Source organism: Lagenorhynchus albirostris, chromosome 1, assembly GCF_949774975.1.
Source record: "Lagenorhynchus albirostris chromosome 1, mLagAlb1.1, whole genome shotgun sequence".
In the NCBI taxonomy this organism is placed as follows: domain Eukaryota; kingdom Metazoa; phylum Chordata; class Mammalia; order Artiodactyla; family Delphinidae; genus Lagenorhynchus; species Lagenorhynchus albirostris.
This window is the reverse complement of record NC_083095.1, coordinates 9,624,068-9,639,619: the sequence shown is the minus strand read 5'-3', so window position 1 is coordinate 9,639,619 and position 15,552 is coordinate 9,624,068. Positions and strand designations below refer to the sequence as shown.

Here is a 15,552-nt window from a genome sequence, read left to right as displayed (position 1 = left end):
CTTAGTTGTTAGACATGTTATCACCAACTCAGGACAAAGTAAAACAGAACATACTCCAAAAAAAAAAAGGTTAATTTATCATAATCTTCCATTACTGCTAATGGAAAATTCAACATCCACCAACATTCATGACACAAAACAAGTTTCAAGATTTATAAAAGAGTGAGTGTTGCAAAATTAATTTCAATCTAATTAAAATACGCATGCCTTCATTATGTCAGCCTTGTCAATGAGAACTAAACATTTATTACTATGCAACACTGGTTTTGCCTTCTGACAAAAAAGAACAATGAACCAAAAAAAGCAACTTCTTTTCCTTCTCTCATCAAAGTATCACAGGCCATAAGCAGAAAGATTGGTGATTGTTTGCAAAAGGTAAACAACACAATACTTATAGGTTTAGACTTAAATCTCGCAGTTCTCACAGGCTTTCCATGCAAATGATTTGATGCCATACCTATTGATGTGCCCAATGGCCGTGTTGATTGTGACTCGTGGACCACCATCATCGGGCCTCAACACATATGGTGGGAAAACATCATCATCATCCACAACAGGCTCAATGTCAGTCTCACCAGTATCAACTGACTTGGAACATTTGTTTCTCAAGATCTGAACATTTTAAAAACAGAACTTATGAGAACAAATGCTTTTTCTGCCATTAGTTGTCTGCTTCTGTACCTACAGAAAAAGCTCTCTTGACATGAAACATCTCTCCTAAATACACTGCAATACTCCATAGTTGCCTGCTGCTGAAAATTTCTCCTAATTAATCCTTTCCAGCTCCAATCATGTGGAGAAGTTCCCCATACAGGTAACAAGGCTTAAAAGGTACTGTACCTACCTACACACACACACACACACACACACACACACACACACACACACACACACACACACACACACACACACACACACACACACACACACACACACACACACACGATCCCCAGTCTTTCATGAGTATAGGCGCTATGTCATCACTCTCAAATCACTCTGCATCTCAAACAATCAACTGTTACTACACTGTCCACATAAACAGTACACTTCGCAGGTCTTCCTCCCCAATAATCCATATGACCATTTTCACTGCTATTTTCCTGTAAAATACTGCTGGCTCTGTGTAATTACTCTCAACTTTCTAATACTGTACACACTGCACAGCTCTGTTGAGACTATTCTCTGAAGATAAAACTATTGCTAAACACATAAAAACAACTTAAAGATAACACGTGAATCTTACCTTTTCAATAGCTTTGTATGTTTTAAGGTCCTCTTCAAAACTTTTTATTTTGTCTGTATCTGCTAACATTACATAATTAGAGATCGGTGCCCTCGCTCTTCCCTTAGATTGAACATAGGATCGATACTCTGTGGGCAGATCAAAACGAACCACCAAGTTGCATTTCGGTATGTCAACACCCTCCTCCACAATACTTGTTGCAATAAGCAGGTTGGTTTCATGTGCTCGAAATTTCCTAAGTACCTGAAAAAAAATCCACCAAGGATAGCAATTCTAAGAAATTTTCCAAAGAAAACAATGTAGTAAAATTAAGGGACAACTGTCATTTCTGACAATACTCTGAGCACGCTTAATCCAGGCCAGGCTGAAGATGATGATAACACCTCACAGAACTCGAGACGCATGAACACGCGACATTTTCAACTGAATATGCCTTGAAAAATCCAAGTGTCTTTCTATTTTACAGAAGCACCCACGGACAAATCACAGCCTTCAAGATGAAGGCGCTGGCTTCTTTAATAACCAAAGTGACCAAACGAATCCCCTTCTGGAGTCCTGTTGCCATTCTGAGCCTCCGTAATGGGATCTTATGGCTGTGAGTTTGTGCCAACATCCCTCCAAAGATGTCAAAACTCTTTCACTAAAATCCCTAAATCACTTGGAATTAAAAATTACAAGCAAAGCATTACTTATCTTCTGGCATCTTGGGACACATTTAAGGGATCAGAAATGATTTTTTTTTAAAGTGAAAAATGTTTTCATACCAGATTTAAGGTAACATCGTTTCCCAATCCAGAATAAGTTAAATACGAAAGTAAGTTGGGTTTCAGACTGATCTGTCAGACTCTGGCTGTTAGACTCCCCAAACTTGGAATATTACCAAAGAGCTATCACATAGAAATGACTTCAACGTGAATTATTCTGCTACTTTTAAGTTAAATAACAAATTTTAAATAAAAAGTTTTTACTTGCAAGGTGGAACACTATATTAAGTTTTAGCATCTTTACAATGCTATTTCCTATACCAAAATCTTAAAAAGCATGAAAAAAATTAGGCCAAAATCTTTAAAATGTATTGTTATTTTTAAAGGATTCAACCAAGGCAGGACTTTAAGTAGAAAACAAAACACTTTCTAGGAAAACATTTCAGTTTGTTGCTTCAGAGTCGTATGGAGTCAACAGGAGTTAAGTTTACACAAGCTTTCTTTTCCTATAAAATGCAGTTGTGTGCCATCAGCCCGATAATGGAAGACAAAATGGGTGATGGCGATTAAGACACAGAACTGATTTTCCAGATAGATTCTCAACGTATGAATCACTATACAGCTACCGCAAAGGAGACGGCTAGTTTCTGTATGAACAAGTACTCTATATTCCCAAAAAATGCAGAGGAACTACGAAGAAAGGAAGTTCCTATGGGCAAAGTTTGTGTATGTTCTGAAAATTGTTATTGTACAATTATTTGAACTTAGTTACCTCTTCCTGCTTTCTGAATTCCGCTTCCATCTGTTTGTTGCGAGGCTGATTCTTTCCAATGCCATGTCCAGTTATAAAATTGCTGCTGATGTAAGCCAGCTCTGGATCTTGTTTGCCAGCTTCCTTTATCAATCTAAGAAAATTATACACATTTGGAAGTTAAGCACTGCTGAGGGAAAAAAATTTAAACTTTTGTTTCTAAGGTCTCCCTTAAAATGGAAATACATATCCTTTTGCCAACATACCTAACAAAATAGTCGGTATTTTTTTTTTCAACCAGCTTAAAAAGAAATCACTGTCGCTCTTCTCTGAGTCGATCTGTGGACCAAATACTTATAACACCAAATACAGGGCTGATTTACACTGATGAATGAAATGGTCACAGTCCCTCAAACTTTCTAATTTGGCAGTGATGACCTTCATAGAAATGTGGCCCAGGAGGGGACAGCACTAGGCAAAGAGAAACATGGATTCCTCATGTATTTTGGCTTTAGTCCAAGTCTTATAATGAAAAAACCACACACTCTTTCTCAACGCACTTCCCTAAGCACACACACAACTTGCAGCAATGGTCATGCCCTTGTGTCCACGGCCAAACTTACGCAAAGTACCAAATACCCCAAAGGAATACTTCATTCTCCTCTGCACGTAGTAAGAGAGTTCCAGCTGTGCATGAAAAGAAGTGCATTATTTCTTTTAGATTTACCCCAGCACTCTGTACCACTGGAAGCACGGCTCTAGGGAAAGTGATGCCTCCATCCACTGCTAAGCATCTCCATTCCCAACACTCATGTCCCTGGGCAGGCCGCTGACCACAGTTCTGCATAAAAGGCCACTGAGCTTCGGCACTGCAAGGCCAAGAGAGTTCCCAGCCCATCCTGTCAGGAAAGATCACATACTCCCGAGCTCATCTCCCTTTCTGCCTGCACCTCTGTATTAACCCAGAACGCTTGTCCCCTCAGACGGGTCCTCCACTAAGAAACAGAAAAGAGCTACAGGACGGGCTCACATTACAAGGGTGCAGAAGGTTAACAGTTAGTGTTGCCATTACAGCTATTTTGGAAATATCCACATTCAAAAACTCAGCACACAGGATAAATGGTTCCACACCTGACCTAAGCGATTCCATATGGTTCTTCTGAAGTCATACAACATAGTATAAATTCCTAATAGAAAATTGCATTTTTAAGTCAAACCATTCTTTTTTTTTTTCCCCAATAAGTACATGAAACAGGCTAATATCAAAGCCCTGGAAGAAACCTTGAAGGGCCATCTAGAATATCTTCCTGCCTCCAAATCGGTAAAACACTTGTGTGTCTAGGTTAGTTTGAGAGTCTGCTCTATAGTTTAAGTACTTAAAAAGTTCAAAATCAGAAACTTCTTTAATATGTTCCAAGATCCGTTTAGTTATTATAAACTTATGATGTCAGTAACAGAAAACAGTGCTACATGCAAACAGCATGCCCCCAAATCTAAAATGTGAAATTAATTATCTTAGAAATAATATATACTTCCAAATTTTAGTGTATGTAAATTAGCATCAATGTGAACATAACTGAGGTTTAAAAAAATGCATTTCAAGTTACTCCTAATTAGGTATACAATGTATTTTAATTTGCCTAAAAAAATAAATCTGGTAGACTTCAACTAGCTGAGAAACAGAAGCACTGCAAGTACATTTATTTCTCCTTAATCAGACTCTCACCAGTATGCCGGGAAGAGAAGAAACAATGTGCACATTAATAATAAAAAAAAAGTCTCTTATAAGCAATAGCTGAATTCTATATACCTATGCTGACAATGTTTAAAGAGAAAAATTTCTCTATCAGATAAATTTAAGAAATCCCTGCAAAGTTATGGGCTTCCAGAGAAACAAAACAAGGTCTACTGTTGTCAGGGAGCTTGTTACTGAGTAACACACACTGCCTAGAGATCTCACAGTACCACAGAATTGCTGGGACAGAGTCTTATTTGTTTCTTTTAATTTTATACTGAGTTTATGTGAGTTGTTCCACAAGCAAGCTGTTTGATAAAGAATGCTGTTCTCTAGTGCACAGAGTTTCTCAAACAATCTATAGCAAAGAACCGGTTATTTTTTTCCTAATTTCAAACTCACCCGAAACCAAAATTTTTGTAAAATTCCACGAAAATTAACTACTAAGAAAATGTAACTTTAAAAGCATTAAAATTCAACGGCCAATTGTATAACATTCAGCAGACATAAAAAACTAAGAGTTTATGAATATAACTGTATGACATTCAGAGGACATAACTGACTCTTAAAACTAAGAGCTTATGCTTGCCCTCAATCTGTATCTCACTCAGCGCAGCTGGTACAGACCCACAGGTCACGGTGCGTGTGCGCACAGCCGCCCCAAGCACAATGTCAGGTGGTAAGACAGTGTCTCTTATTAACAACCCAGTAAGAGAGGGAGGTATTATTACTATTTTATAGATGAAGATGCTGAGACTTTAAAAAGGTAAATAACTTGCACAAAACATACACCTATAAAGTGAGTAGAAATAAAAGGAACCAGGGCTCCTTGGAGAAATGGCTGATCCTATGCCAGAAAAATACAAGATGAGCCTGGAACATCTTGTAGTGCCAGAAAGGAAGGAAGTGTTCAAAAAACAAAAGGATGAGGGCATGTCAAAGGGACACAGGAGCTAACCTCAAACAGCCCCCAACGGCCCAGCGTGGAACAACTTACACAAAAAAAAACAACAAAAAAACTAGTATCAGATTATAACCGAAGTATAAAATAAACACGAGTTCACAATGATAAAAGAACATGATTCAACAAATATAAACAGATAAACAGGATAAAAGAGACACACTTTCCTTACAGAAGAATTTCTGTAACATACATATATAAGCCCCTCTCCAGGAATGAAACTGAATCCCTCCCTCCCCAGAATAAACTAGATTTGGTGACTTGCTTCCAAAGAATTAAGTAAGAAAAGAGAAAAACAATAACTTTACCGTGGAGAAAACTGGCAAACGCAATCATAATCACATGATGAAGTCTAACATCACCAGTGATGCTCTGTGTTAATACCATGAATCCCTCTGAGACGAAGTGACCAGAAGGGCACTTCACGTCTGTAGTATTCTTCCAAATCCTAAAACCCAGTCTAATCCTGAGAAAAGCATCAGACAAATTCAAACTGAGAGACCTTCTACAAAATATCTGATCAGTACTCCTCAAGAGTATCAAAGTCATCAAAAACAAGGAAAGACGACGCTGTAACAGACCAAAGGAAATCAGGGAAATGTAACAACTAAATGAACTCTGGTACACCTTGGATTAAAAAGAGGACATTAATAGGGACTTCCCTGGTGGTCCAGTGGGTAAGACTCTGCGCTCCCAATGCAGGGGCCTGGGTTCAATCCCTGGTCAGGGAACTAGATCCCACATGCATAGCGCAACTAAAGATCCTGCATGCCGCAACAAAGATCCCGTGTGCCGCAGCTAAGACCCAGTGCAGCCAAAACAAATAAATAAATATATATATATATATTTTTTTTTTTTTAAAAAAAGAGGACATTAATGGAAAAACTGGTGAAAGTCACACAATACTAGTAAATTACACACTGAAAAGAGCTCTAGACTTGGAGAGTGGAAACCACTTTCTGCCACTTGATACTTGCATTACTTTAGGAGGTCACAAACTGAGTGTTATTTTCCTCATCTATGATATAGTAAAAACATCTACCTTCTTCCCTCATGGACTGTTCTGAAATTTTAAAAAATATATAAAGGTAAATTATAAATGATAAGGCCCTAAACACAAAAGGCAAAAGAAAAACTATAAACAGAAGACTGTACACATACTACATTATATATAGAAGTAGCTGTGATTTATTTTTTTAATTAGGAGGATAGAAAACTGCCTGTGTATTACAATAGCTTGTACTCCCATTAAACTGTTCACTGAAGAAGGGTTTTTCCTCCCATTAAACTGATGGAAGGAAAGAATCTGGATTTCAGGAAGTTTTTCTAAGCTTATTAAAAAGCTTACCGGGACAAGACCTCTATTGTATATTTAATTAGCTGCCCATAAAGCCAAGCCTCAAACCGCTCCTGATTCATCATCCAACACTGAATTCCAGCCACATTTTATGAAAGTTGATCACAACTAATCTGATCCTCAAAGTCAACAGGAAGTAACATTGACTTCTGATAAACCTTTTCAGGCTGATATTCCTGCAGTGAAAGCGAGTACATCTCTACACTTAAAAACGCATGCAGAAAAGTGGGGAAAGGAAGAAAATGAACCCCGACTTCTCTCCAAGCCCCAGAAAATTTATTTAATTCTTAAACCATCCTGTATAGGGGCAGGGAGTACGTCTATAACTTGGCTTACAACTGTGCCAACGCTAAACTTTTCTGACCCCCAAAATGCCTTTCCCCCATTCTAAGAAACAACCCGAACAGATACGCACTCCCTGGACTGTCTCCTGGCAGCCTTCCCAATGGAAAGCACTGGTTTTTAGTGTTCTGTCATACCCAAGGGCATTATGATTACACAAAGAACTGAAAACTAGGAGGCAGAATATCAGGATTCTAGAGTTGTCTCTGCCACTGACTGGCAATTTAACTCAGAGCAAATCACTTTTCCTCCTGAGGCCTTTCTCTTTTTTATAAAAGTAAGTGGCTTGGATTAGATAGTCAGTGAAGTCCCTTTCCAACCTTAAACTTCTGATTCCAATGTAATTCCCTACCTGAAGTTACTTTACCTCCTATTCATCACAAGAATCAGGCCCAATGACTATGAAAATTACCAGACCGAAAACCGCCAGATGACTTCCCCAGAGTCCAATTTCTCGTTATTCAAGTAAGTTCTCGAGGCCCCCAAACAGTCAGAGCAGTTTGAAAAAAAAAAAAAAAAATCCCAAATTACCTCAGGAAACAAAGCTTAATTTCTCCTCAGAGATCAATACTTGCAGAAAAGGCTCTTAGGGATCAACTTTGGCCAATTAATGGATCTTGTAGAAAAGTAGATTGAAGTGCAAAATAAGGACCCTTTTTGGCCCTTGTAAATAGTAGAGCATCCATCCACAAGTCAAAAGAACCATACAGTAAGTGACCATTTGACACAAATCTGAAGTGTAGCTCCTCAGCTGGCTGGGTCTATATTCAGGAAAAATACACTTCTATTGAAGAAGGGGGTAGGGTGGGAATTCACAACCTTATTGGCATTCGCTGTCACCTTTGCCAATATCCTCTGAATTCCTCCCTAACATTTTTATTTTCCTCTGATTCAGAAAATTTTAATATGTAGTCTATGAACCAATCCAAATTTCAAATCCAGCTGCTGAAAACTTTTCACTGCAAACGTGCCAACTTGAATCGACATTTGGTAAGGAAAAAAGCTAACACAGAAAAATTAGCCACAGTAACACCCCGATAAAATTTATCTTTAAGATTTACCTGAAGGAGAAAGCTTGGTGTGAAATGCTCAACACAATGCCTAACACATCATAGTCACAGGTTAGTAAATATCTAACTGAATCTAACAATTAATATGAAACAAGGAATGCTTTACTGTAATGTAACAATTTTTCTACACTTGCACTCTATTTTAATGGATTAGAAAAGATTAGCACCCTTTAGGGGAAAAAACCTCAGTCATATCAAATCTAGCCTTCGGGGAAAGCTACTGTATATATAAACATCCTGTCAATCCCAGTATAGCGTAACACATGAGTTACGGGGATGGTGCCAAAAGTACAGGACACTTACATAAAAGCCTTCTGGTAGCTCTTAAAGCTATTACAACATATCACTTCACAAAACAAAGAGCTGCCTGTTCTACTATGGGAAAAATGTTAATCTTAGAGATTTACCTGTTTAAGACAACTGCTGTATATCTTCTTTCCACAAAAATAATTCCACACAAAATATTGGTAAATGGAGAAGGAAAATTTGTCTCTGGCTTTTCTTTTTCTTCAATTTCTTCATCCTCTTCATCATCCTCAGAATCACTCCAAGACACGTAATTATCCTGATTCCTATTATTATACCACTCAACGCTTTCAAACTGCTGTCGCTCATACGGTTTATATTTGCGTAAGATTTCAAGCAGTTTTATTACTTTCGGAGTTACAAATTTCAGGTCAAGTGAGGCAGGTGAGAAGTGCTCTTCACATAGTGCATGGATTTTCCTTAGGAAAGTGTCTGTAAACAATAGAAATTTCCTGTGCAGCTCCTCTTGTTCGTGTTTGATATATTTCTGTAGTTCTCTTACCATCATTCCAGCTACTTTATCTGCACACCAGGGTCCCAGAACTACCAATACCGCACGACAGTCTGAGAGTATCTACAAAACAATGTAAAGGCCCAAATGCTAAACAATAATCATGTAGTTATTTTCATATGGAGTTTAACTGGGATTTAAGTTGTCTTTAGTCTGCCCCTTCAAAATAAATTTACCCCTCTAATATAAACACTGAGGTTAATTCCCCAAGGTTAGGGGGAAGGGCCAATGGTCTTTTCAAGCTCTACTTTTTCACATATATGCCCAGAACCATCCTTTTGTTTTCCCCAGCGAAAATAATCAAATAAGAGAAATTAAAAGATGCAATTGTATACAGTTAATAAAGCAATTTTAGAACTGTGATTAGTTCAAAGTACAACTGAGTCATTTACTTCTAGGTAAATATGCAAAGAACTATGTAGCAGAATATACATATACATGCAAATGCAACAGAGTATGTAATTTTATTCTAGGTATCAAAGAAAAACAAAACAATTTTCCTTGAACTTTATCTATGCGCAGAGTGCCACATCTTACAAGCCGAGCTCAGAGCAGAATGTAAATCCTTATTAAAGCTAAAAACTGAGGGACTGCCAGTTCTGCAGGCAAGTAAAAGACACACTGGGTTGAACATGGACTTAATGAGAAGACAAGTGTTGAGCAGAGCCTGGGCACTGCTGCTCCAGAAGAAAACCAGCAGGAGAGAATTAAGACTTAGATTCAGTACAGTGCTACCGTTCACAACTGGCTGCAAAGTCCTGGGACAATGGTTCTCAAGTTTTAATGGCATCGGGATAACTGAAGGGCTTGTCAAATCTCAGACTGCTGGACCCCACCCACAGAGCTTCAAATTCAGCAGGTCAAGGGTGGGGCCTGTCATCTGCATGTCTAAAAAGTTCCAGAGGGAAGCTGCTCATCTAGGGCCCACACTTTGAAGGCCACCGTCCTAAGGAATTGCTTCTCAAAGCTGCGCTGTTCAGGGATGACAAGCTCATATCCAGTCACATACAAAGAAAGAGCCGAAGAATTCATTCAGCCCGGGGGTTTGATCAGGAACTAATTCATCTGACCAAGAAAAAAAAAAAAAAAAAACTGGACTCACTTCTTATACTTAAATAATCATGAATCTCCTTAAACCAGGGAGGTCTATATTTAATAATATAACTGTCTGTCGGGTAATAGTACACTCAACCCAATGCGATACATTCAACGAAAAATGTCCAGAGATAAGAAGGTAAGGCCTTAAACTAAAATGTATATAAAACAGCCTCATTAGAAGAATATTCATTTCAACATTAAAAATAAATAGAAGCCTTTTATTATACTCCCCATACTTACTTTGTATATGCTTACCTGTTTAGAAATTAAAGTAGAATCTCTTTCTTTTGAATGTACAGATATGTTACAGTCATTGATAAAATTAAGTGCTTCTTCTAATTCCATCAGCAGTCTTTCATAAAGCCCACTTCTGTCAGTAAATGGTCCACAGTCTACCACAATCTCACATGGCTGAGAAGTATATCTTTAATATCAGAAACAAAAGTTGTCAATACACAATACACAAATTCACTCCAGCATTACAATCCATTATATATCTAAACCAAAAAAGAAACTTCCTATTTTCATTTGGAGTAACAAGCAGGCTCACAACAAGCATTCCTAAAGTGGTGCTCCTTCTATCCGTACTGTGTTTGCCTGTTAGGTCTCAATATGAATTTTGTTACTGCATTATTATCCCAGGTTTTTCATTTGGTTTTTTAGGTTTAGCCTTTCATCTTTTGCCCCCTTAGGCATCATCCAGAATGAGAAACAATGTTAGTCAAAATACTCAAGAAACTCAATAATGATGATTTCTCAGAAGCAGAAATAGGGAAGGGGGAGGGGAGAAGATCATAGAGAGGAAGTGTTACCATTAAATTTATCCATTTCCACACTATTTGAAAACGTTTAGCATTTGCAAATGTCAGTTTTATTTTTAATGTGTTTTTAACATATCTTCATAAGGAAACCTCCTCCAAATTTCAATTACATTATCATTCATGTAATTGGATCTTTCATGACTTTCATAATACGACAAGCAGAACAACACACAAAATCCTAAAAGCACATATAATAATTAATTAAGGAAAAGAAACACAATAAAGACATATTTAAATACTACAGTTTTCATTATTCCCAAAGAGAATTTTTAAGAGTCACATTTTGAGAATTAGGTAATGCCAGACTCAATAGATTACTTACCAGTTTTACCCAAACACTCTAATACCACTGCTTCTCCTAAAGACTTCAAGTAGTACAGGCCTACCAATCTAATTCAGGTCAGATAAAAGCAAAAGTACAGCCTTTCACTTCTACATCACAGACTGTCTTAGCTCAGGAAAATCAGAAAACAGCATGTCCTTAAGGCCATGAGATTTGTATTTCACCTTACATTTGGATTCGTAAGTTTTATGAATCTACAAGTTACCTTTTCACCTCACTCCACAGAGAACTCTTTACAAAATCCTACTAAATGACACGTACACCACAAGGTGTTTTCCATGCCATCAAAGAATCCCTTGAAACACTAATGCCATTTTACAGGCTCAGGAACAATAAATGACTCACTTGAAGTCACATGGCTTACAATTAGTGGAGCCAGTACTCAAAACCCATGTGTGACTTAACTTCATAACCAGTACTCAAAACCCATGTGTGACTTAACTTCATAACCTTCATAACCTTCATAACTTCAAAACCCATGTGTGACTTAACTTCATAACCAGTACTCAAAACCCATGTGTGACTTAACTTCATAACTTCATAACCTGAGAAATAAGTCATCTCTATTATAACTGTTCTAAGAACCACCGCTTGGTAATCTTTAACCTTGTTAAAGGCTATATCTAATAAGGGTATTTTAATATGAATTGAATTAGTTATATTTATTTAAAAACCTCATTTATATAGGCTCACTTCCACCAACTTAGATCAAAAAGGCTGTTTGTGTCTGCACGTTTTAATGAAACTCGAAACAGCAACCCCTTCGAAAAGAGACAAACCTCAAAGTCATAAACATCTTCTCAGAAATTTACACCCACTTTCAAAACTAGAGGGTGTTTCCTATTATTTTAAAGCAGGTTGTAAAATATTGAATCCTGTAAATAAATAAATGCTCTTTCAAAGCATCATGTGGGACACATGGGTCAAAACAACAAAGTGTCCACACTTGTAGAAAAGGACGCCGATTTCCTGAGTTCCCCAGTCCTCGTCAACACCAGCAAATAGGATGGGCCCGCGCTTATGAGGCATTTCCTCTTAAGGCAGAAACACCTCCGTTACTCTCTGTGGAAATAACGTCAGATTCTTGCATTCGAAGATGACTATCCTGATAAGGAATTCTTAGCCTTGCTCTTTCCTTTTAATAGCCATTTGTTCTCTTAGAGACTATCTGCAAAGCACTGAGACTGAAGGCCTAAAACTGTCATAGCAGGTCTCATTAAAGCCAAGTCAATACGAAGTGCATACCTGTCTAAGACCACCAAGTCAGTTGCAGTTTCAGCATTACTCTTAAGAATTTTCTCCAGTTTCTGAATCTTTTCTTCCAATTCCTCTGGATCACATTTCCCATTTAAAATGGAAGCAGTTAGTCCCAAAATACGAGGACATGATGGACAATTTTCACAGAGCTAACAAAACAAAAGATACTGACAGTAAGGGATTCATTTTGCAAGGCCCTAACCAAAGAGACAGCATCCTAATAAAACATGTCAAGAAGACCTAACAAATACTAAAATTATCACTTATAGAATTACTGTAGCTTGTTTAAAAGATCAGTTTATCAAAAAGGAACATTTAAATATGCTATGATGGATCATGAATTCACTTATGATAGATCATATAATTTATTGATTTATATTATGTTTAAATTTTTATTATAGATTTAGAACTTGTTATAAATTTATTACAGTTTAATATTATAGGTTATAGATTTAAATGAACATTAATTTAATATTCATTCATTCATTCCTACACTGGAACCAAGTTCCCCAAACTGGTAACTAATACTGCTTTTGATCTATAAAAACATTGCTTATACTCAGTAATTTGACCTGCATTATTAAGACTGATAAAATCTAAAAACTTACCTTCATAATTTCTCGGTAGGGGTGGTCTAGGATTGCAAGATGACACTCATCGAACACCAAAAGGTTAATGTCTGATAGTGATAAGTAACCATTTTTCAAAACATTCAAGGCGACATAGCAAGTCATAACGAGAACCTAAAATAAAGCTGCTATCAGTATACAACACATGCCATTCACCTGCCTGGACACACTTCTATGAAATCAGATTATGAAACCACTGTATTTTAGGTGAAGATTAAGACACTCATCAGTAAAAATTAAAACCCAAATCCTCAACGTATGGAAGCTCGTACTTGAGAACCAAGGTGTAAAATTAGGAAAACGCGGAAAGAGACAAGAAAGAAAATTTTGATAATGGAGATCATGTTTTTATGATAAATCTACTAAATCTACTTCAGGTTTTTAGGTTCCTAGAGCCATAATTTTGACTGATAAGACCTATCAGTTTTATCACAGTTTTTCCCCATCAAACTGACAAGGTTTTCTGGAAGCAGACAGGGGCTTATCATTCTGTGGATTTTAAGTGCTTTACTAATGAGGGCTTTACCCCAATATGTAAGACATACTAGCAAACTGGGGACTGCTTAGGTTAGTTAGGAAGCATCTCTTAACCACTTCAGATCCAACACACGAAAGGCCCTCAACACAAGCTGGCTACATGGAAACGTCTACGAGGAAGTCTTCCATCAAAGACGCTAAGATCTCAACCAAGAAACGTCTCCAGTTTCAAGACATTTAACTCAAGAATAAACTTTGTGAAAGCAAGTTATCTGCAAGATGGAAATAGGTCATAGGAATTTGTGTTTTTCAAGCAAGTAAATCATACTGTAAAAGCTGTTTCTTTTCTATCGCATAAGAGCAATACATGTCAGTAATTTACCTGGCTTTAGGATGAGATTATAGTAAGAAAACACATGAGGGCTAGCTTCTAGGCTGACAAAGTACAGAAAAGTAGAGTTTTCAAACCTAATTCAGACAACCAAGGCTACAGATCATCTTATAAACCAAGGACTTGTACAGATTTATTAAGTGAAAATTCTCTACAAGTCTTACCTGGTGCTTAGTAAACTCTTGGTTCCATTTCTCTTTTGTCCAAGATGCACTTACTTCCAGGTTTGAGTATTCCCCAACCTTGAGATCTGAGTGAGTTCTGACAGCTGACACTTGTTGAGCTACCTGGTTTGCTGATTACAAATATAATATTCCATGTAAATATGAGAACTCTTCCCTAAATGGCTCTCTGGACTACTAACAGTTAAACAGTTAAGGAAATCCTTATTATTATATATTACACCTGACCACCAATTTTTTAGATAGCCAATTTAAAATCATATTTTCACAGTAATCTCCAAAACACACTTATTAGACTCACCACCCCACCCTCTGTCATTCACTTCAGAGAGCCTTATACCACCTTCCTTCTTTAAAGGTGATTTTTCCCCAATCTAAGAATATAATTTCTAGGTTGGAATGGCAACTACTCCAGATCCACCCTTCCTGTTTTCTTCAATAAAATCAGACTGTATCACCAAGAAATAAGACAGACTAATATGTATTTAAAGCACATGAGAACATCACATGCTGAGACAATCTAAAAAAAAAAAAGAAGAGGAGTGACATGGTTATATTAGTACCCGAGCAGTTTATGTTCACATTTTATACTTTTTAGTTTAATATCTAATCCCAAACACATAAAACCCAGTACTTTAAACTCTTACTGAATATCTAACTTTTAAGTTAAGCATCTAACTTTCTTTCTACAACTGGTATAGCAAGATCATAAATCAAAGTTACCTATTTCATAATCAAGCACCTTTTGATACACTGTGTGAAGCTAAAACATCAAAAACAAAAATAACTACTTAGATCAGATTATATTCCGAAAGTAATCCTTCAAAAAAAATGCAGAATCGGAATTAAATGCAATTACGTTTTAGAAAAAAGCTGAAGTTTAACACCTATGAAGTAAGATGACTAACATTTAAGAGAAATACTATAAAGCTAAGAAATAAGACAGAATGATATTTCTGCTTCAACAAACATTATTCATCAACCTCTCTATACTTTCAAGAGTTTAACTTAATACCCACAGAAAAAATCTCCTTAACCATAAAATCTCATCCAGTTTTCCTCCACACAATTTGATAAAATAATTTTTTATTACCAGAGTTGACCAAGAACACCGTCCTTTTGCCATTTCTGTTGAAGTCTCCCCTGATCTGATAGGACAGCTCTTTAGTGAGTAGTACTGCAATAAACGTCTTCCCTGAGCCAGTGTTTAAACAGACTATGGTATTATGATCCAGAGCTGCTTCAAGCAGTTCAACCTAGAAATACAGTGGGAAAAAGAGATTATACACTTCTTATCTAAGTACAGAATTTACAAAATTGGATTTGTTTTAATTCAGAAAATTTCACTGTTTTCTAAAATCTTCCTCCAACAAA

The 15,552-nt window shown here is 36.9% G+C and overlaps 1 protein-coding gene across 2 annotated transcripts in view; it reads right to left on the bottom strand.

The window, feature by feature from the left end:
- The window catches only part of DICER1 (dicer 1, ribonuclease III), a 67,263-nt gene that overhangs the window by 28,509 nt on the left and 23,202 nt on the right, over positions 1–15,552 (bottom strand). For both annotated transcript variants that reach the window (XM_060165143.1, XM_060165223.1), the window contains exons 5-13: positions 15,272–15,434; positions 14,161–14,291; positions 13,108–13,242; positions 12,488–12,648; positions 10,334–10,502; positions 8,571–9,043; positions 2,720–2,852; positions 1,244–1,486; positions 458–612 (exon numbers count right to left, since the gene is read on the bottom strand). In XM_060165143.1, the coding sequence (XP_060021126.1) occupies positions 458–612; positions 1,244–1,486; positions 2,720–2,852; positions 8,571–9,043; positions 10,334–10,502; positions 12,488–12,648; positions 13,108–13,242; positions 14,161–14,291; positions 15,272–15,434 (1,763 nt within the window). The remainder of the gene's footprint in view (positions 1–457; positions 613–1,243; positions 1,487–2,719; positions 2,853–8,570; positions 9,044–10,333; positions 10,503–12,487; positions 12,649–13,107; positions 13,243–14,160; positions 14,292–15,271; positions 15,435–15,552) is intronic.